Below are 24214 nucleotides of genomic sequence, written 5' to 3'. Positions count from 1 at the left end.
TGTTGTTCTGGAAATATAAAAACTGTAAGCTTAACAGATTGGAATATATTCTTTTATCAGGGAATATATGAGAAGAAATTGGGGATTAACCTTTGGTTCATCTCTGCGTATGCCCATCCGGCCTCTTCTAGGTCGCCTTATCACTTTAGTTGACCGATAATCAGCCTGGCTATCAACCAGTGAGCCCACAGAATACCTCAGTTCTGCTGATGTGTCAAGGTGAGGCCTATAAGAAGAGACACAGAAGTAGACTGAGAGTGCAATAGTAATAATAGTAACAAAAACAATCCAACGACCTTCAGTCTAGAAACCCAGATATTTTTTCTTTTAAACAAATAATTTATGTATCCCAGAATAAATGACATAAAAAATTCACTTAAAAGTGAAAACTTGAAATCATATCACGAGGAAATTAAGGAAGAAAACAAAAAAAAAATACCTTTGAATTTTCCAAATGTATAATAACAACTATCATCCAAAACTTTAACATGAAAAACCAAGCAGATTTCAGAACAATATATTAACTGAACTGGCTGCTGAATGTATTATCCTGTATATTTTCCTTCCATTGTTTTCCTGAATATATAAGCCTGAGGTTACTGTAAGCACATTACATGCTCATGACTAAGGATATCTATAACACTTTCCTACTGTAAGTGGGTGATCCACATTATGAATATATTAGTGAACTATCCTGTGTTATATAACATTGGTTATGAATGATTCATGTTTAATTGATGATACTTTTGAGAGTTTTAACCCCCAGTTTTTCCTGTACTCTTGGTAAATCTTGTGGTAAATAGTGGAGGGACATATACATGTTGAATTCTGCATATTTTTCTTGGTTGCAGACAATGGTCCTTGATCAAATAGCAGTAGTGAAAGTTCCCTGCATGATGCAATAGAAGCTTCCTGCTCATGGGTTGTGTCACCAAGTCAGAAGACCAAAGGCTCCATGCCCCACTTAAGCATTCAGACACAGCAGTGAAGACCTGAGCAATTTATATTTCTTAACACATAAGCAATTTCTACATAAAACTATATGAATAGCATGATTATAGTAGAAAAATGAAATTTAACAAATACTCTACTGATAAGACAACTAAATATGCATTTTTTTATAGCAACTCCTAAAAAATTTCTGACTTTATATTATCTATGGGAGCATAAAATGAGAGTTTGATGTTGTACTTATGTTGTTTGAATCTTTTTTTTATACTTGGGAAAAATGCTTACAATCACCTACAGACAACTTATAGGGTTCACAGCAATGTTAATAACTAGTTATGGGAAAAAGAATAGGCATAAGTTTTGTTGTTAAACAATTCTCTCACTTTGAAAAGAAAACCGTTCAAGAAAATGATGGCTTTAATATTATACATAGAAAAGCTAAGAAAGAGAATGTCTGCTATCCAAAATGAATAGGAAAGAGTACAGAAAACCACATATATCTATGCTGAAAACTGCAGGCTGTAAGCGTGACTGTTTTCCTGAGCTCTAGTTCTGTGTTTGTTTCTAAACACAGAGATTCACTTTTCCCTTGAGAAAAGATTAATTTGAATTAAAACACGCTCTTACTTGGAAGACTGAAATTTCAAACATCACTTTAATAAAGTTAAAGTCAAGATAAAATATTGCAATTGTGGTGACAGCTTATTGATGGATGGGAAATGCAAAAAGATCTGGAAAAACATGAAAGCCTCTACTACAAGCTAGTTTGACAGAGTGGAATGAAGAAATGTAATGACTGTCTGGCATTGTAAGTATTGTGACAAATCTAAAATAATAATGGAAGCATTTCAAGCATGAATAGAGTTTGTTTAATAAAAAATAAATACATGTCCTTTTCTGAGCAACCATTAGTTTATATTCTCTTACGCTTCCCATCATGCCCAATAGGAACTTCCATAATGTTAGAAAAACTATGATTTTACCCTTTAAAAAGTTCTCTAAAATGCATTTTTTTCATTATACCAATAAGAAAACTTGACAACAGTTGGCCTACAAATCTCCTAAGCCCTCCATCTACAACACCAGACAATAATCTTTTGGGGTTTTGTATGTTTAATTTGTCTGTATGTTTCTCATTTGTTATACAGTAAACCATTTAGGGTAATGACTATTTTTTTTGTTTCTGTGTTTGTACTGTATTTACTATAACAGAACTTTGATAATTTATAATACTTGGTAGTTGTGCAGCAAGTTGGCAGGAAAAAAGAAACAACCCTGGTTCCAGTCACTGGCAGTGAATTCCTATCTATTGACCAGCTTCATTATTCTGCTGAAAGAAAAAACTCCTGCAAATACAGAACTGAATATGGGCTGAGAATAAGTATTTAATGCTGATAGCTCCTTATTCCTCAGAGGGGTGGTAGCTTCATGAGGTGACATCATGGAAAGGGAAATATACTGTTTTAGGGGAACATTTAGACATCTTATCAAGTTCAAACAGTCACACACTCCCAAAGGAGCAAAAATGTGAACAGTTACAAGCATCACATTCTGAATTTCAGCAATTTACACTTTGCCATGTGTAGAAAAATATTATTCCATGAGATAATAAAAGGTCAGGGGAGAAACCATGTCCAGGTACTGAGCAAGATGTCTGACAAAACAATGGGCAGACAATATCTAATGCAATCAAAAAAACTATCCAAGAAGAATAACTTTAGAGGATTATAGTGCTCTGAATTCGGTCTTGGTCCATGAGCTATGACTGTCAGGTTTTAAAAGTTAACATGTTGCTTGTTATGAAAACAGGATATGGAACACAATTATCAATAAAGTAATTTTATTTTGAGGGATACTTTTAGGTAAGAAGGACTGTCTGTCTAGAATTATAAATTCATTTCAGCCATTGGTAGCTACTTCTATGATACCTGTCTCACTATTGTTCCCATATTGCTTTTCTGCCAGAGGCATAATGTTTAATGTCCTGTTACAATATGTTCAGAATACTACTTTCATCTTTTTAGCTGAAGATTGGTGGTCTTCACAGATCTTCGCACACTAAGCAAAGCTGAGTTATTTCTTGTTAATAAAAAATAATTATTAGATCTACTTGACAGGATAAATAAATATGATCAGAAATACGCTGATTGGTTTCAGCATTAAAGACAACGGTATTGATTTCATTATTAAGCTCTCATGGGAAAAAAATGGGTATTTGAATATACTTTTGAAAACATTCCACAATTAAAAAAAAAATTCCATTTTCCTTAATCTCAGTAATATTTCAGTGTATACACACTGCTATAAGGCCCCATTTATCTAAGACAGAGGTGAAAAGCACCAGTAGTAATCACTGCACAGTTTTTAAATTTTCAAAGAAATATATGATATTTTTATGCATCATCTAAACACATCCCTGTTGTAAAGACTTGACACTTACATTTATGTTCTATTTCAACTTAAAGAGAGGAAAAAATTGTCATTAAATATTACCTTGACAATGTGGGTTCGATTAAAGAACCGGCCCTCAACTTCATTTGATCCAGTTCTGCTCTCAGTTTCTCAATTTCTTCAGCAAGTCTTTCCTGGAAATGAGGATAGTAGTACATACTTACTTGTGATACAAAATGCATTTTGTTTATGAGATACTGCTCTTGTAAAGCTAAACAAGTAAGATAAGATACACTGACTATAATAAGAAAAGGCACTGAACTCATTCAAACCTCATTGCTGATAAGACATAAGCATCAAGAGAAGCTTGCATGGTACTCTACTGTTTTCCACTAGCTGGAATTGATGGCAGCACAGGTTGGTACTTGAAACTTATTTTTTCCTTCTTATACAGCTAGGGTGAGGAAAAGAAGAAGCAACACTGATTTGGGCACACCCTTAGTGTGCAACACGTCATTTGCCCTTCAGAGTCAGAGATTGTGTCCTGGCCTTTTACTAATAGAGACACAGAATTAAAGACAACTACATTTTATGTTTCTTGTTGAACTACAGCTTTAAAGCTTATCCCTGGTAGTTGATGAACCTCCAGTATGAGGTGCTGCTGGTGAAAACTGACAGAGTGCCACAAAAATTGGATTTTTGGAACCAACTAACAAAAACTATTGCCAACAACCACTATGGAAAAAAGAGCTATTCACAAATTGTACAAATAATGATAGTCTACTAATAAAATCAAAAGACATTAAAGAATTTTAAAGTAAACTAAGAGAGAACATGGGATTAAAAAGTAACACATTTTATTACATTTATTACAGCATTTTTACACTATTTCTTGGTTGAATAGAGTTACTGAGATGACTTGGTGGTTACTCCACTTGTATTATTTGCTAGTTATTTAGAGATTATTAATATCTGGTGTTACATCCACCTATCTGAAATTCCTTCATTGGTTTCATCATCAAAGTGGAACAAATAAAGCATTCAAAGTGGGAACTTGGAAGCTCTGGAGTCAGACAGATGTTGTTATGTATGAAGAGAATTCATCTCCAGTTGAACAGAGCAGTAGCAGAGGTGTTCTATTTATTTCATTTCCTACCCTTAAGCAAGAATCAATAAATATAATAAATAAAAATATCTTTGCAAAAATAGCTGAGATAAAAATGAAGATTTTTATATCAGATTTTTCATCTTTGTCAAGAGTTGATATGTATATTGAAGTCAGAAGCCAGACTGAAAAAGAATTAGCCACTGTATTCTCTTTCATTTTAACACTTTTAAAATAATAAAGTTATGCAGTAGATAACATTGGCAAAATACCTTATTTATGCAAACAAAATTGGTATCCTTAATTCAGGTTTAGATTCTCTGGTAGAAAAATGATAGAAACTTTTATTTCAATTAATACAGTTTTAGAATGTCCTTTTTGTCACCCAACTTGATGGTGAAATATGATCCTAATTTTGCAACAGTTGAATCACCTTATATACATATACTTAGGTAGTACAGCACAGAAATTTTATTTGTTTAGAATGCCCTAAACCTCCTTTTTGAGACTTTAATCTCTCTGCTTTCCCATAGCTTATCTGAATGTAGAAGAAAATAATTTATTTGAAAAGATACATCTTTTGTTATTTTTCCCCAAGTTCTTGATTTTGGATGTCGTGATAATTATATTAGTATCAAATGGAGCTATGCTTTTTAAATTCTGTACAATCTCTTTCAAATGGATTTGATACATTGCAAAAACACTTCTGTGAATCTGAAGGCAGATATAGTTGTGTATCCTACTGTGCTCAAGGCAAGTATAACTTCAAAACAAAATCTGAATATTTGGGATTGGAATAAGTAGTTATAATTAATTTGACTGATTCACTAAACAGTATTAGGGATTAATTTGCAATGACCTAAAAAAGCCTATATAATTTCAGCTATATTTAGCATAATGCCACTGCACCTGTTAAGAAGAGTTGCATCAAATCAAGAAATTGCATTCTTCAATATGAAAGTATAACCAGTTATGCGTACATTTCTCTTAAACAAGACTTTTTCAAAATTAAAACTAATAGAACAAAAATTCCAGAGCCAGTAAAATCAATATGAATTTTGGTACTGAATTCCTGAGGCTAAGATCTCAACCATAAACTTAGCTCAGAACAACTGTTAGAGATCCTCAAAGGCTGGTTAAGACATCTGGGTGATTAAAAGAATTATCATTGATGCTAGGAAGATTTTACATGCTAGTTGGATAATTAATATACCACATAACATATTTGCAAACAATAAATATATAACTTTTGATAAAACCAGATAAAATCACCGTAATTCTTAGTACCTTGTCATGTAAAGACTCTTCCAGATTTTTCCTGAAACTTTCCGATTCTTGAATCAAAACATTCTAGGAATAAAAAGAAAAAATAAAAAAAAAAAAAGAGAGAAAGAAATTAGAGATATATAAAATGCCAGCTATCATCAAAATGTAGCCTCCATGTACAAGTTACCAAAGTTCATACTTGCTGGACTTCAAAATTGAAATCCTTTAATGCTTCAGTTGAGTATGTATTTAATTTAAAACACTGGAAATAATCCAAACATATAGGACCATGTTCTATCAAGAACAGCAAAACCTTTGCATTTCCCTTGAACCAAGCAACTGTCACACTCTTACACAACTATTTCTCCCAGGTTCTTCTTTTGTCAGCCCATTTCTTGCTTTGTAAGACATTTTGCTTCAGTGATATAATCCAGAAGTACATCCTCTGGGAGGTTCCAAAATGTCCTTCTGAAAGGCACTGAAAGATTTCCTTCAGTTCAAAGTGAAGGGGAATAAGTAGAAGAGGGAGGCCTAAAGGAGGAATGTAAAACTCATGTGATTTGAGTTTTGCAGGACCATTGTGTCTCAAATCACAGAAAACCTGTAAATATTGTTCCCTCTCCAAGGGCAGATGCTCCTTCTCCTGTGGTGACATCATTTAACTCTTCCCAGAGGAAGTGAGGTAAAATCAGCAAGTTAAAATACAGGAATGACAGCACATTCAAAATGTAGCCATTCCTTGGTTCTTGTCCACTTTCTCTCACTGCCTCATACTGAGTTGTGCACTGGTTCTTTACAAGCTCTTCAACAGAATCACCACTGATAAAACAGGGACTCATAACATTCAGCACATCCAGTTCACACTAGTTCTGGAAAAATTCTTGAGCGGGCTCTTGAATTAAATGTTGAATGAGTAAGTTAGACCATATTTGTGACTATATTTGGTAACACAAAATCAGCATGATGCCTCTGTCATGATAAAAGGAGAACAGGTTTCACACAGGAGAATCTTTATCAAGCTGAACTTTACACTGCTGTTAGCAATGTACCTTTTCTTCAAGTGCTGCCATTCTCTCTTTTAAGTGTAGCTGCAGACGCTCATTGGATTCTGTCAAAAGTCTGTCTACAGTATCCGATAATCTTTTGTTGTGTTCCTCATTCATTTTTTCTCTTTGCCTTGCCTTTAATGTAGAACAGAAAAGACAGTTAACCAGTACAGACATGTATCATTAAAAAATAAGAAAATTATGGTAACTGCATCCACTTAAAGAAATTCCACAGGAAATGTAATTAAAGTTATTGATTAACGTACATTCATTTTTGTATCAGCAGAATACTTTGAAAGCTACAACTAGCTGTAAACTAGTATATCAAGAGTCAAGTAAAGTGGGAAGATGCTGCCATCACTGCTAAAATAAAACATTTTCCAGTAGATAGGTTTGTGTGCTGGAGTGCATAATGTAGTACTATATTTACAAATTAAAAGAAGAAAAATGCACAGAAGTTGTCTGCAATACACATACTCTTTGAAGCTCCTGATTCTTCTCTTCAAGTTGAGCTTCTAAGTGTCTCATACGTTCCTCAATGTTGCCATGTCTTTCTTCTGCCTGTAAAAAAATAGAAAGACTCTTTCTGTAATTTAAGTGGCTTTGTAAGTCTTCACCTCAGTAAAGTTTAAACAAAACATAAAGCAAGCTACTACTAACTGCAAACTTAGTTTTCCAAAAAGAAACTTTATTTAAACAGGCAGCTGAACAGCATTGCTTGAAATGTGTCAGCTACAAAGGCCTGTTACATCCAAGCATCAGCAAAACATTGGAGTTATTTATGAGCAATGAAATCAGCCAAATGTAACATGCAGACTGTGCATGGTTTGAACACAAACCTGCCATCATAAAATTGTAAGCTCCTGAAGCACTGAACTGCACGATGGTTGATTATCAATAAAAAAATAATAAAATAAGTTAAAGAAAAGGAAAACAAATCAGATGGATTCTATTTAGCAATAGAAAGTAAAGTCCAGTAGGACTACCTTCCTACGTATGGAGATCATTTCTTGTAGTTTAGCTTCCATAACATATTGATAATCATCAGATGAGGTAGAAGAAGTTGGATCAGACTAACAAGTCAAGGAAAAGGAGAGGGACAAAATTGAAAAATCAGAACTAAAGACACTGACACTGAACAGAACACAGCACAGAATGCTTAAAAGAAAAGTGTGACTGAAAATTTAATACTTTTAACTGACAGATTTTTACGTGGAATAAACTACACTGATACTTGGTGAATATGATGCAGTTGATGTGGAGAAACTGAAAAGAATGGAATGCTAAAAAAGCTATCAACCTACACATGGAGGTTCAAGGTTAGTGATGGCTGGCTGATGACATATTACTACAGAGTGGATTCAAAGCAATACTATCTAATCTAATGGGTTTTTTTGAATTATGGCAAACTAAACACCAGAATAGAACTCTATGAGACCAATGTCATAAAGTCCTTTATAATTCTTCTATCATTTTCTAGGAATGGAAACAATGCATAAATACTAAATTAATGGATTGGTCTGTTACAGAACTGTGCAATGTTATGGTACATTCCCTAATTTCTAGAAAACAGTAAGAACATGAAAAGAGACAAGGCTCAAGCTTAAGTATTCCATTTTAGAATACACTACATAAGCCCTTTCATTCAAATAAACAATATAGTTTTCATCCCTTTGAAAGGATCCACCCTGGTGGATCTCTTTGGAAGATCAAGGTCATCAGATAAAAGAACCACCTATAAATAAAAATTCATTAATGCGAGTGAAAAGCCATTACCGAGTATAGAAATGGTAATCCAATCTGAGATTCATTACTACTTCTGACAGATGTTGACCTTAATTAGGTCATTTGTTACAAAACATGAATATTCATGTTATTGTCATATCAACAAGTTTATGTTATCATTCAAAATAATTTTTTAAAAAAGCCCTTAAAGAAAGGGAAATGCTATATTGGATTTGTTGCTATGGAAACAAGAATGTGCATAAGGTGTATAGATGGTGCTATTGATGACTGAGTTGTGAGCTTGTGCTTGTCAAGTGCTATTTCACTCTGTCAAATTTGTCCTCTCTGAAAAAGAAATCCTGAACTACATCTTTAGATAAACAAACTTCAATATGTACAAGAAATACTTATTTTACAACTGCATTTTTTTAGTAAGACTGTTTTTCTTACTGTTGTCTACCAATGTTTTATCATAATAATTAGGAATAGATACCAAAGTTATTCCAGATGTACATCATAATTTAAAAATACCCATAACTTAAACTCAGTAGTATTACCAGGACCAAAAGATGAGACAGAAAACAAGCCTGTGACCTACACACACATACATATATATATATATATATATATAAATGTAAACTGCAGCTTTGGATATTAAGACATCCATATGATAAAATCTTGGTTTTTTTTAGAAACACAAGAATAATGCCTAATTTTGAAGATCACTATTCTTTTCAGAGTAAGCATATTCACAAAACTCAGATTCTTGCAAAATTTAAGTCAGTATACTTTGTAAATAAGCTTATTTAATAAATACAGTTATTGTTTCTGATCATGAAGTGGGCATATTGTGGTGTATTTGAATTTATTCATTATCTGAAACTATTTTGTCTATTTATTAAGACTTAGACCAGTTACCATTCCTTTATGATTTTCTTTTTCTTATCTTTTAGCTTTACATACTAGTTTGGTTCAGCACACAAGTGCTAATGCACTGCCTCCTCTCTCAATTGGATAAAGACAGGGTTGAGAAAGTTAAGTCTTTGTGACTGCAGAAAACCAGATCCACAAAGTGGTCAAGCTTTATCCTCTTCTGTAGAAGACAGATTTTTCCCCTTTTTGAGTCTTGGCTGCACTATTGATTCAAGGCCTTCCCTTAATGTGTCTCCAAGGGTCAGTGGAAGACTTTAAATAATCAAAGCTCTGAGCTGATGATGGAGAAGGCTTAAGCAGACCTACCTTTTTGAAATCGTTTTCATTGAGGGAGATATAGAACACATTGGGGGTATCATCCCACAAAATTAAACTACTTAGAAGCTTCATTAGCTGACTAAAGACTTTAAAAGTTAGTTACTTAATCTTCACTGCTTTTATACACTTAATTGTAGGTTAATGCAAATTATGAAGATTCTGCAACTAATACTTCTAGGTTCAAAGGGGATTTCATTTAAGTCTTCTGATACGTGGTGCTGTCTGTCCTAACCTGTCCTTGAGAAGCCAGTCTAGCTAACTATATCATTTACATTTATTTTCAAACTAAAAAATAGATTTTTCAGTCCAAACCATGCCATAGCTTATTCTTTGGCAGGAAATACTCTTTTCGGTGCATAAAATTATCGTGATATTAGGCCTAAATATTATTTGGAAGAGGAGGAGGAATAAAATTATTGTCAGAATTATGTATGTTAACTGAATTCTTCTGTAGAAAGCATTCTTGAAAGAACATGATGTTCTCTTAAGATTCTTATAGTAATCTGATTCTATTATTTCATAACTTTCTATTGCTTTAATAATTCACTGAGGCATATATTTAAGATATATAAAAATCTCTTTGCATGGTAATTTTCAGTTATTTCACTAGGAATATTAAAATGTTGATAGGTACATCCTTCTTAAAAAAATCCTTCTGAATGTGGCTCAGAGAACCTATACTTGATTTTTCAGCATAAAAGGAAAGAGACCTGATCTCCCCTTTCATCTCCCTTTGCATCTCTTGGTAGGATAAAAAGACTTTAAAATTCATTAAAATTCACTATGCCTTAGAATCAAAACTAATGTCATTATGCTAAACATTTAAAATGTGTTTGAATATTTTTTGTTTCCTTTATCTACGTGCGTCTCATTTGTTTGCTCCTAAAGTGTTACTCTTTATTACTCTAAAAGAATCAAACTATTTTATAACCAAGACATTAAACAGCTGCTTTTCTGGCAGAGGACAAGCACAGGTGTGCAGGCTTAGTATCTAACCTGCGTTCTAATGCTATTTAGGGTTTTTAACCACTGGTTCTTACATGACAAAGGCACAAGCAGCCCCTGCAGCAGAGATATGAATCAAAAGGGTGCCCTCTGCAAGGGCTAGGGAAACACAACCACACATATGTATTCCATTTTTCTCTCACTTCCAGAAACCCACCTGTAGTCAAGAGCTGCAGTAGAAAAGAGTAGCCCCTCCATCTCCTGGTCTGCCTAGCTGGAACACACTCCCAAAACAAGGGTTTCAACACCTCTCATTGCCCTTTACACTAAGGAAAGCCCCAGGCTAGGTCTCAAAGAGACCTTCCAGACAAACGCACCCACAGCAGTTCACCTATTCCCTAATGGATTTGTAAATACCTCCTTCACAGACTTCCCCATGCCATACTGTTAGGATTGAGACACCTGTGGTGGTTACAGCTTTTTGTTGTCCATGTGTGTTAGCCCCAGACAGTCCCACTGGAATAAGCTCTTTGAGAGACTTGGGAGCCCACCATAGAAGTACTGAATGTCTTCACCTCTGCCTTGTGGTTTGAGGCATGAGGTAGGGGCTGAGACACCAGTGTTACTCATGTTCCCTTAGCAGAATTTCAGATACATGTAAAACAGAGGGGACAACTGAGGACTCTGAGGCTCATAAACAGATTCTGGATTTCTTCTAACTTGCTTTGCTAAGAGTTAATTGACTTAAAAACTTTCCAAAGTGGAACTTGCATGACTACTTGCTTGGCAGACCTTACCCTACATTCTTCTTTTTAATGTATGACTTGCATGCCTGTTTGCTAGTAGTCTGTACAGGAGGATTAGTAGGACACATGGTGCGGTATTCAGTAACTAGCATTTAAAGCATTTAGTCAGCACACTCAGTTATAAATAGATTTGTGAAACTGTGCATTTTGGACTGGATTAAAAATATATGGACAAAAACTAACAATGCCTGACCCCTGTGAGATACCAGCATGAGTCTTAATGCTCACTTTGCACTCTAAATGCTATGAAATAGCAAAGAGATAGCCAGTATAAGCCAGTAATAGACAGGAAAATTTTGCTTTGAGGGAATACTGAAGCAGCTTGTATTATTGCTCTCTAACCCTGTTAAAACTCTGCTGCTGCTCCTGCTGCTAATGCGCCCACAAAAAAAATGTTGCTTTCACATCATCTGTTACTGTTGGCACTGCACATTTTCTAGGTCTTTACATCTTAGTTGAAAAAAAAATAATCCAATTTCAGATGCAGAAAGCACCTGTAAAGTACAGGTGCTATCATTTTTTCTTCCCTATGCTGATCTGCAGGAACAAATCTAAACTTTTCTAACGGTACCAGCCAATTTCCACAGTTTTGAGACCTTGACTTCTGAACACCTGCTGTCTCCAGATTTCCTACTGTCTTCCCATGGCACACATTTTTTTGGCTATCCTTTGAATGAGTGAGTTATTCAAGAAGAAAGAACATGTAATTGAATCGAGCTATGCAATTGAAGGTGAAAATACGTGGTCATGGTGACTGAGTCACAACAACTCATGAAGTTTTCAGCTGCTCTTACACACTCTCACTTCTAACCCATTACAAATGTGACAAAATATGTTGGCTTAAGTCACCCCTTTTTCTGAAACCCAACCTTTCAGTCACTAGACATCCACACAATATTGCCCCTTCTTCATTTCCCCACTACCTTCTACATCTTGTAGATTTAATAAGTAACTCCTTCCATTTAGCTCTGTCAAGCTTGCAGCATTCATTTCCTCCTCCTAACAGGACAAAATCTTCTGTGGAATGGGAAGCACACAAGAAGAGGAGTAGCTTAAGAAGACAGTATTATGTTGTAGGCATGAGGTTGTCTTAGGCTTCCCTCTGCATAGAAGATTTTCTCTTTCCTGCCCCTGGACAAGAGTTACCAACTTCCTCTTCCAGCTTTCATCTTCTCTCTCCCCCTTGTTCTCAGAGAGCTTTCTGTCTTAACACAACCACTTATTGCAGGAGAACTTCTTTCCCCTCTTCGCATCCTTTCCACTGCAGACCTCCTTTCATTTTCTTGCAGCTCCTTCCCTACTTGATGCAAACCAGATCCCCACATTGTCACAAAACAAGCATTGTGTCCACTTGCCTGCAACTTACAAGTCATTTTTATCACCTTTAAAATAAGCCAAATGTGTTACTATGCTACGTGCGGTTTATTATGATTACAGTTTCCTCTTCTCCGTGTCAGTGCTTCTCTAGTACAGCTAAAAATCATTGTTAGTATTTTTGGTGACCTGCATACAGGAACGATGGAGTAAAATGCTGACTGCTGTCTTGTGATCAGAGAAGTAACATGGTACCTCTGCTGCACAAGCACCCAAGGGGAAGAGTGACTACTGGTGGGAGTGAGTGAATGGAAGTAGGTGGATGCTGGTTGTCTCCACTAGACCCCTCCTTCAATACATGCAAGGAGAAACCATGTTTAACAGACTAACCATCTGAAGGTTCTAGGTGCTCCAATGTCTGTCCTTTCTGAGGAAAATAAAAGTCTTATAGGATAAAGAAACATTTAGTTAATATTGGAGGGAGGTTCTTTCTACAACCAACTGCCTCTTCTCCAGGGCAGGCAAACAGACTGATACTACAAGGCGGCTCAATGAATCATGGCAATCTAAACCTTGGATACATGCCAAGAGCTGTGCTACTTCTCATGACCAGACAGTTACCAGTGCGATGGCCAGGCAGGACAGCACAGTACATGGGATCATGCTGTTCCAGGTTAGTCTGCCACAGGTTGACTAACCCTTCAGTTGCTCACCCAATGGGCAGAACACAGTGAAAACAAAGCCAAAGAAAAGTTCAAATGATTCAGGTAAATTTATGGGTACTTATCTGAGTTCAATGTATTGTCCAAACTTTTGGAAGTTCACTCCTTATGAACTATTTTGGGCATGGAAAAGTAGCAAAAAACATTCACTAGCCCATATATATATATTTTAAAAAAAACAGTTTTTTTTAAAAAACTGTTGCCACAGAAGGATCTCATTCTACATCCTTCTTTTGCAGAATCCCAACCCAAATATATTATGAGGAAGAGAATAATAAATTGAATGCAGAAATGCAACATGCATATTTTAAACTTGGGTGGGTAGGGGAAAAAATCACATCCAAATTCAGAATAAGTTTGTTCTGTTTTATCATCTCCCCATGTAATTACTTGCTTTTATATTTTGCCCACAGTTAAGCAGTCATTGTTTCCAGTTATCCCATACTACTTTCCTTTAAAAAAACATATAGAATATTAGGCTTAACTCACCTCTTTCATATGATTGTAACCCATTAATCTCAGAGAAGCCACTTTCATTGAGGTAGTACAAAAGAAAGGAGAATCAGTTTTGACTTTTTTGCAGTGCAGAAAGACTAATGGATTCAGGGGGCTCGTCTTTTACTTAGTACACATGGACATGCAGTGACCATAGCTCAGGTAGGTAGACTTAAGGTAGTCTCAAGCCAGCTAATTTAAGGCCTACCAACAACGTGCATGCTGGCACAAAGCTCAAAGGCAAAATTAATTAAGCATTATACAGCCCCTTAGGTAGGTCTTGGAGTTTTCACTGAATAGCTAGCATGGTAACAGTATACCAGCTATCTAATTCAAAACTATTTAAGTAAGCTGCAGCGACTACTGCATCGTCCTTGGTTCTGAGCTACATTTATGTGATCCATGAAAAGTACTGGACTTCAGAGCTGCCAAACCAGCACTTTAATAAGCTCTACAGTTTGCAAAGATGTTATATACAATATATATAATTATTTGGCTTATTGGCCAAATTCTGACATTCTTCATGTCATGTATTCCAAGACACAATTTTAAATAAAATTCATTTTAGTTTTTCATGTAATCACAGAGAAATGAACAGAACTGGCGTTACAGTCTAATGTACTTCCTAGAATGTCCTGCTTGGCAAAAACTTTGATAAAGTACATTCAAGTGAAATGAGGTGGAGTATCAGCTCTGTTCACAGCTCTCTAACCACATCCCATGATATAATGTAAGACAAACGGAGATGTACACTGCAGCTTTATGGTCACAATAACAACAGTATCTCATGGTCCCTGAGTGCTCTGCATGGTTGAAATGGGATTTCTTCTTACAATATTTGTCATTAATATATGTTCAAGGAAAAATGCAGTTGCAAGAAAAGACATGCTTGAGACTGCAAAATACTTACTGGTGCCTAATTGCTGGAGAAATTATTCAGGAAAAATCCTCTTAAAATAGAAAACAGTATTTTTAAGCTACTGAGGGCATTACAGTGTGTGATTATTTGTTCCATCAGAAATAACTGGAAAAAAAGGTTAAAATGCCAAGGGATTGCTCTTATGTGCATCTGAGTTTTTATTAAAATGCAGTGATATTTGTTTGGTATTTCATGTAACTCCCTTTTTGCTTATTCTTTTTTTCCCCACTTTTTTCAGTTTCTCTTTCAAATTCCCACCCATTCATATAAACCTAAAGTGGACAGCACAAGATCTTGATTACTGAGTAATGATCTTACCTTAATAAAATAAAAAACCCCATCCAATCATCAAATCCCCCAAAAGCTTCTATTTCTTTCTACTTAACTAAAGTACTTAAAAATTGGACTTCAGTAGTGAGCTGCTCTGCAATTAAAGCTTCACTATAAATGGAAAAAGACAAGAATTGAAAAAAAATTCATCAAATATAAAAACGGCTAGGCATATTAATAGCTAGAAACATTCCTTGGCAATAGAGAAAGAAAAGCTTAGAGAAGTCAGAATTATATGTAATACAATCTCTGAAATGCGGTTTTCTTTATTTTTCTGATTTTAAGAGATGAATAATAAACATATTATCATTATACGTCTTTGGGAATCTGATAACATCTGAGCTGTAGTATTAACTACATGCACACCTAAAACTATTAGAGGCCAAACATGAAAACCACACTACCGAAATTTATTTTTATCTTCTTATTTTTTCTGCAAGAAAGCTGCCATATGATGAATTCATCAGAAAAGCCAGTTTGAAGTCCTCTCAGGGTTTCACGTTTATCTTTGCAAATATATGATACAAAGAATCATTCAAAACAAGCCTTGTAAGTATGTACTGCAAGTTGCTTCCGTTTGTGTTGTACAAATGATCCCAGCTGCCATTAAGACTTGTTTTTGTAGCACTTACTGGAATGAATATAACTGTTGTTTCAGATACATTGTGTATGAAAACATCCAGAAGAACTAAGTATGTGTAGGAATGGGACTTTCCTCTGCCCTCTCACCCTTAAATTAGAAACTCTGATACAGTAAAATGAATCCTCCTAGGATAAGTAATACTTGGAAAGTATTGGAAAGAAATTACTCCTTTGTAAATATAGTGTAGACTCACTTACAGATAACTACTTTTCCTGTTAATATAATGCTAAGACCATTCCTGGTTAAACTTGTGGCACATACTTATCAGGAAGCATTTTCTCCTTTCAAATCAACTTGATACTACTTTTGGGTTGTCCTTGAGGTGAGGAATCAGGATGCAAATCAATGTTAAACAGTGGGACTTCTGAAGTGAACCTATTCCTCAGAGCAGTACCTTAGTCAAAGCCGCAATTCTCTGAGCCAGCTCAGCTTCCACTTCAGGTAAGGTTTCAGCCTTCCTCATCGTCTGCTGCAGCTTCTGCTCAGCCAGCTCCAGACGCTCTTGCAGTTGTCTGTTTTTGTCTTCCAACTGAAGGCCATAGATAGGTAAGCAAGTATAAGAAATAAAATCAGAATTAAGATTTGCCTTCAATTTCCTGGTACTGGGGAAGCGACCAGAACTCACTAGATAAGCATAGATAATCCATAACCTGGGAGAGTTTATTGGAAAGGTATTAAGCATGGAACCGTGTAGGCTGCTGATCTCCCTAATGAGTGATCATTAGGGATCATATGAAGGTGAAGATGGGAGTTGTAAAATGGTACTAATGAAGGTGAGCAAAAAGGTCCTCTGATCGATGTGTTGTTTACCTGAGCAAAATAAAAGTATTAGTGCCAGTAAAATGAAAATTTTCTAAATGGAAATATTGACTCCCTCTCACGGAAAAGTATGAGCTAAAATGGGAAGAAGGACAATTCCAAAGGGATGGAATTCCCAGCAAAGCTTATCAACAAATTGTCAATTGCCAATTTTCTGAACAAATGCCAATCATATATCAGGAAATGTTAGAACTGATAATTGTTGCTCAGCTAATTAATTCATTATCATATCTGTGGTAACCATTAAAGAGAAACAGGAGGACTTTTGATAACTGCAGTATTTTGTGGCCTCCTGAGATGCACCACATGATTAAGAATGTTTTAATGGCTTGATAAGGGTTTCCTGCTTTCCTGTTAATTCCAAGCAATAGAAAACATAATGAAAAAGGAGTGTGCTTTTATATTCTTTTTTAATCTTTCAAAAGCATGAAAGGGTGGGCTTTTCACATCACAATGCTGCAAACAAACTTCAAGTCTGCCTGTATATATTCTAAGCCTAATTCTATTGATCACTGCTTTGAGTAGGTAGACCTCTGCAGCACAGCATGACTTTCACTGGCATTAATAAAAACTCTAAGGACAGATGCAGGTACCTTACTTTGTTGGGTGGATTGTTTATTTTTTTCTAACAACTTAAAACAAGTCTTAAAATAGCCAAAGGAAGCTGGTATATGCCAGAGAGTTTGAGTTCTGATGCTTTAATTTCCCTGAAGAGGTAATCACATACATAAATATACACACATACAGAGGGATGTGTGCATGTGTGTGTAAATATATCTGCATACAATCATAGAAGCAAAGATTATCAGATTATACAGGCTTATTACTCATATAGCATTTTATACTGTTTGAAGACATGATAGGTGAGAAAAATAAAGAAGTCCGATACTGAGGCTGAGGAGCAATTTCATCTTTTACAGTTTCAACTATATTAATTTCATGTTAGCTTTCAGCTAACATTGTATTCTTCAACTTAAAAAACATTTTTTTATGTTCACTTTACACTTCAGCTTTTGGAATCACTGTGGAAACAAAGGACCATGAGGAAAAAACTGAACTACTGTGTTATAGTCTTTTCTAAAATATACTCACAGATAGTTTATCTATGCATAACTATTACATAAAATAATTAGAATCTATTGTATGCAAATTTTGGTCCTTCCTGCAGAAGGAAATTTCTTGTGCTTATATTATTTTTAGGGGGTTTTTTGTTGTTGTTGTTGGGCTTTTTTTAAATTAAATTCAGAAAATCATTATATGAGAAGCAAAGATAACCCTTTACTTAGGGGCTATGACTATGTGCATTTATGAAAGACCATATTAGAAAACACAGTTATTTTCCAATGTTGAATGTACGCATTGATTTAGTATTCATGGTTTTGATAGCTGATATGAAGCTGAGATGTTGAACCTCTGATTTTTTAGATTAAAACCCAATCGGTTGATTAAAAATGGGCAGATTAACGTAATAGAAACCTCCTACTGTAGATCTACCCCCTTTTGTGCATTAATTTTCATTGTTTATGAAGAAAGGAACTGACTAATGCAGATACTGCACCTGACGTAGGATGGCTTCCTTGTTTGCCAGTTCATTTTCCAGCTTATCGTTCATGTCATGTATGGAGGTGGATTCTCTCTGTGCACTGAGGTAGCGCTTCTCCAGCGTAGTTATTCTTTCTTCCATATCTTCCTTTTGTGCCATTGCCTAATGTGATAAACAAACCCATCAATAACCACGCAATCAAAATGCTATATAATTTTATACTAGTTTAATTTTCATGCTAACAGTAGACAGAGATGTAAGGCATGCTCAGCAGTATTTTTTCTGTTTTAAAGATAATTTATTTCCTTTTGGATTTTCTATAATTATCATATTTAAAGTGGTAGCTGTTGAGTTGGGTAAACAGAAACAATCCTCACCTTTTGTATATTTTTCTAGTTTCTATAATTTTCAGTGCAAAAAGCCAGCAAATGTAGGTCACATTTACTTGTTTGCTTCTTAAACAACAGTAGTCATAATTAGAAAATAGAAAAATGCTATAGTACATAATGGTAGAAATATAGCGCGGTGATGTGGGGAAAAAAATATATATGCATGTTTCTACTCTTATTCCTGGGTCCTGCTAAAATTTTCTGCTGAAGTGTATGTATCAAACAGCAGGTAACGTCCTGAAATTTCAAGAAAACAAGTGACCACAATTTTGGATACATAAGAAAACCATAATGCACAGGTATGTGATCCATACACGTTATGGGTAAGGATTTGTTTAAAATATTGAGCTGGTTTTATTCATGTATTATAAGCTGGCCTCACTGAAGTCAATAGCTGTAATTCAGACAGATTATTAGTTAGACTATTACATTGTTTAGTTCTCTTCAATAAATTTTAGCAAAAGCAGAAAATTTTAAACTCATGTCTGGCTCACGAGATGACTTACATGTTGCCACACAATCTTTCACAAGGAAAATATTTACTGATGAGCATGTCTTTCTCTTTTTTGTATTACATTATGAAAACAGTGTTGAAGTAAGTGAGGTTATTTTTCAAGTAAGACACAATGAACATATAACTTGATCCTAATAGCCAGTCCTAAAATGGACCATATCCAGGTGATCTTTTGCATATTGCTGGAAAAAACCTCATAAAAATAGTAATTAAGCGTGGAATTAATTAAAAACACACAGAAAAAAACCCCAGTAATTTATCCAAGTTATACAAACTAAACTGCCCTGCAGGGATTTAATTTTATGTATTGGGAAGACTATATTTTGTGGCCCTATGATATAATGAAGACAGGCACTTCCACCTTTAGACATACCTTTCGCAGATGATTTGGCACTGATATTTGGCAATTATTCTACACGCAAGTGTATTTAGTGTCTACGTTGGTTAGAAAGAGAAGGGCTGAACGCAAGTGAGCCTGTACTTTGAGGGTGGCAGAGCACTGGAACAGGCTGCCCAGAGAGGTGGTGGAGTCTCCTTCTCTGGAGACATTCAAAACCTGCCTGGACACATTCCTGTGCAACCTGCTCTAGGAGGACCTGCTTTGGCAGGGGGGTTGGCCTAGATATCTCCAGAGGTCCCTTCCAACCCCATATCATTCTGTGACTCTATAGCTTGGTGTAACGTGATACTTAAGGGAGAAATAGGAAGTGGCAATCAAGTGTCCTTGAAACAGTAATATTTATCAAAAAGTAAATGAGAGTGGAGATATTAGAGACCCCTAGTGATATAATGTAGCAGTGGCAGAAAAGGAGAAAATTAATGTTTGTAACCAGATAAAAATACTACAATACTTAAAAAGAGGCAGAATACAATGATTGGAAGGCACTTCAAGGCTGTCAGGCATCAGAAGTTATGAAAGAACATTCCCCTCAGAATACTAGAAATAACAGGTTAAATATATATACACATATGCATATATATATACACAGACAAATCCATATGGAATACCTATATTGTAGGAAGGAGCTTAACAGAAAGATAACTAATTTCAAATAACAAAATAGATTCTAGAAGCCAGCCATCCACATATCTTGAGCTCCACATAAGAGAAGATACCCTGAAGAGCACTAATAAGCACTAGAAATTTAAGAGGAAGAAAGAAAAGGAAAAAATGAATTCTACTTCCATTTATTGAGACAACATCATAGCATATTATAACAGGGATAATGAAGTTATCACACATGGGTAAAAATTATAGTTGACTATGTAAACAACATCACTTTATAAAAGAGCCCAGGATTTTAAAAAATGTACTTTAGACATGTCTATTTAACAGAGTTCATCTTAAAAACTTAAAATAGCTGAAAACTTGCCAGAATGCACTCTAGTAATGCTAAATCACAAAGGAGTTGGCCTTCCTCCTACTAGAGTTGCACGTATACACACCCACTTTTACAAACACAGTTTTATAAAGAGATTTCTAGTACTATTTCTTAATGTAAATTTTGTGCTTCCCATATACAAAGGCTTTTATCAGCGCTCAACTTTTGCTGCCCATATTCGTTTGCCTCTATCAGTTTGTAGTAGGTATCTCTGGAATGACAGTCAAGAAATAGGAGGCAAATATGGTGAGCTCCTTACCTCTCTAATGTCTCTCTGATATTTACTGTTCATTTCTTCCGTTTTAATGAGCTCCTTTCTGGCGGTCTCTGCTTCCTGCTCTACTTCTCCCACCCGGGAAGACAGTGCAGCCAAACGCTCCTTCATTTGTGCCATTTCATAGTTTTGCTTTTCCAGTAGTTCCTGAAGTTCGACAACTTGACTGGCTTCATCATTTGAGTCTATGGAGCCATTTGAGAGGCGCTGTTAACAGAGAAGTGACACTATGTATTAATTACCTCCTAACGTGGACTCTATCTGAAGAATATCTAAAACAAAGATCATTTTTAAAGTTACAAAAGCAACTAGGAAGCAAAAAACACAATAGTTTTAATGGTAGATAAGACAGGTGTAGGTATGAGAAAATTGCAAAAGCTTAGTATTCATTCATATCAAGGGATTCTAGAATGTAACATCACACAGAGAAGTAAATGTTTGTATTAAAAGTAGAATACTATATAAAAATAGGTTTAGTTTGACATTATGACTATTCAAGTACAAATTGCAAGAATACTACTCCGAAAAATAACCAAATTGCATGCATACATTTTAGCTAAACTTACACAGCATTTAAACTTAATCAAGGTCTATTTCATTTGCAAAATAGGCCATGCTGCAGACAGGAAGCAACACTAATAAATCACAAATTCAATGTACCAGTAAGTGCTTAGAGTCTGGACAACATACTGGTTAGGTATACACTAGAAACAAGTTCTGCTGAAGTAATTTGTGTGCAGCTGAAAGCCCTGGTATGAATTTAGTTATAAAGAAAAAAAATAATCAAGAGTCCAGAACTCACACTGCATTTGGAATATGACTTATGTTGCAAATAAATAATTTCAGGAAAGAAGTATGTTCACTACCAGGACTTGCTGGCATTGCCTCATTATAATAGATAGTCACAGTAGTATTTTCCAGCATCGGGTTAGCTGTGGTTTCATACACATTTAATTTTCTTGTGTCAAAAAAATAGGCAAAAAGACCAAACAAAACCAAAATGATTTGGTTTTGACCTGTAACATGAAAAAATAAAACAAAAGTACCCTAGTCTGTCATAATCTTTACTAATTAGGTGTGATTTTATCGGTTAAATTTACATTATGCAATTTAGGAACAAAGTATTTCACTGTAACTGTCACTATGTCAAAAGGCATGTGATCTTGCATCTTATGTGATATAAACCATTGACATTTTGAAATAGCAAGCTGCAATATCTACGAGCATGTTCACTGGCAGAGAAATATTTTCATTAATTAAACTTTTTGCCTGAAGATATTAATAACCAAAATACATACATTTAAAACATGAAAGATATTAGTTTTTTCTATTAATTTACTTAATATCTGAGATTCCCGGTAAGACAAATAAAAATTTATTTAGAATTAATCTCTCACCAGCAGGCAAATGCCGTGATTGCTAGTTATGTATGTATATATTTTTATTTATGCACATAAACATCACAGAATCACGGAATTGTTGGAATTGGAAGGGACCATAGAGATCATCTAGCCCAACTCCCCTGCTGAAGCAGGATTGCCTAGAGCACATTACTCAGGACTGCATCAAGGTGGGTCTTGAAAATCTCCAGAGAAGGGGACTCCACGACCTCTCTGGGCAGCCTGTTCCAGTGCTCTGTCACCCTCACTGTAAAGAAGTTCTTCCTCATGTTTGAATGGAACTTCCTATGCTCCCGCTTGTGCCCGTTACCCCTCGTCCTCTCACTGGGAACCACTGAAAAGAGTCCATCCTCCCTCAAATCTTCTCAAAAGAGCATGCACAAAAAGTTGCAAAGTAGACATTCTCTACTGTCATACCCCTATACTACCCCAAATATACACAAGAAATAGTGTCAAATCTGTACAGGGTGGCAAAACTGAAAGTACTGAAAGTAAGTTGAAACAATTGCGAGGGCAGGAATATTAAAGAAAACTTTTTAACTGGTTGAAACATTCTATGTACCATGTACATGATCCCCAGACCTGGATTACAAGTTAGTCATCCAGATAAAGTCTTCAACAATTTTCATGATGCTGTCTATCAAATGAGGTAATGAAAAAGCTACATATGGATACATTCCTTAATTTCACATTAAAGTATCTTCTACTAATGGCTATTTTTCCTTGAAAAAAGAAATGTGGCAAAAATATCCTTCAATGCTTCACTTTTTTACTAACTAGTTTATCAAATAGATAGTCCATCTGTTTCTATCACATTTACTTATTTAGACCACTGTGCTGCAGAAATAGTATCATCATATATTCTTGACTTTATTTTGTTTTGCTTTCTACAGACACAGCAGGAACATGCAGCTGCAACGTGTGCTCCACCTGGTGCCCACACCATAAAGTTCTCTGCCCTCTTCCCCTGCCCCTTCCAAGGGTTTCTCAGCCAAATGAGAAACCTGGTTGGCATCAGCCTGAAAGACCTAATGCAAATCTCAGATGTCTTGCTTGGGCTAGTTCAGAGCAAACAAAGGTAAATGAACAACTGCATCAGTACCCAGCAATGTAGCGCTTGCTTTCCTTGACACTGGGAAGATTGAGGGAAAGAGCAACAGCAAGAGGAAGGCCTGCTGTGGGGTTTTGGAGGTTTGGTTGTTGTTTTTTTTTTGTGGTATATCACTGCATACCAGATAACTGTGAAATCACAGTCCATACTAAGGTTTTCAGAGACACTCTTACTTCATAAAGAAAGCTTTTACACTCACCCAAATATAGCAAAATGAGCTAGGAGGAGAAACAGAAGGGAGATGAAATAATTGTCAAGTAAATCTGATGACAGTGATGGTATTAACTACAACAGAAGCAGCATACCACAGAGGAAATCAAAGTTCAAAAAATATCCTGTAGGAATGAGTGCCACAAAGGTTAATAAGGATTAAACAAGAAACGTCTGAGGGGGGAAAAAAATTCTTTGAATTGCTTATGGTCTGTGTAAATGGAGGAGGGAAATAAATGTTCATGTTCCTTACCGCTGAACAGTATAAGAAGGAAACCAACATCCCTGGTATCAGATTTTCTTTCTTTCAAGAACCAAAAGGCACAGCAGTAAGGCAATCTGCTGCTTGTATAGGAGTGTCAGCAGGGAGAAGGACAGCAAATTGGAGCATTACACATAATAATAGATCCCCCCTAGATTGTTACTTCTCTCCCCTATTCTCTCTGCCATGAAATAATAAAAAGAAAACCAGCCGCAGACTGGTTTGCAAGTGAAAAACAAGAACAATGGTAAAAGGAATACCAGCAGAAAGTGTAAAATGCCTAACCCAGAACATTATAGTGTCTGTTGATCCATTTCATATTGCACTTTCAATTAAGTCTTATCAATAATACTGATGGCAAAGTGGGTGGAGGTACACTTAAGTTAAAAAAAAAAAAAAAA

General features: G+C 35.5%; 1 protein-coding gene across 11 annotated transcripts in view; it reads right to left on the bottom strand.

The window, feature by feature from the left end:
* PPFIA2 (protein tyrosine phosphatase, receptor type, f polypeptide (PTPRF), interacting protein (liprin), alpha 2) overlaps window positions 1–24214 on the bottom strand; it is a 326824-nt gene that overhangs the window by 48898 nt on the left and 253712 nt on the right. For 6 of the 11 annotated variants that reach the window (XM_014963905.1, XM_014963906.1, XM_014963907.1 and 3 more), the window contains 8 exons: window positions 20816–21037; window positions 18287–18433; window positions 16304–16438; window positions 7237–7320; window positions 6763–6894; window positions 5735–5797; window positions 3445–3536; window positions 91–226 (listed from right to left, as the gene is read on the bottom strand). In XM_014963905.1, coding sequence (XP_014819391.1) covers window positions 91–226; window positions 3445–3536; window positions 5735–5797; window positions 6763–6894; window positions 7237–7320; window positions 16304–16438; window positions 18287–18433; window positions 20816–21037 — 1011 coding nt within the window. Of the gene's footprint in view, window positions 1–90; window positions 227–3444; window positions 3537–5734; window positions 5798–6762; window positions 6895–7236; window positions 7321–7745; window positions 7833–16303; window positions 16439–18286; window positions 18434–20815; window positions 21038–24214 lie in introns of all 11 variants that reach the window. The other 5 variants (XM_014963902.1, XM_014963903.1, XM_014963904.1 and 2 more) reach the window with 1 other exon arrangement.

This window comes from Calidris pugnax, unplaced genomic scaffold (genome assembly GCF_001431845.1).
Source record: "Calidris pugnax isolate Ruff unplaced genomic scaffold, ASM143184v1 scaffold44, whole genome shotgun sequence".
Classification (NCBI taxonomy): Eukaryota; Metazoa; Chordata; class Aves; order Charadriiformes; family Scolopacidae; genus Calidris; species Calidris pugnax.
Note: the sequence above shows the minus strand (reverse complement) of the source record. Positions and strands in the feature narration are given on the sequence as shown.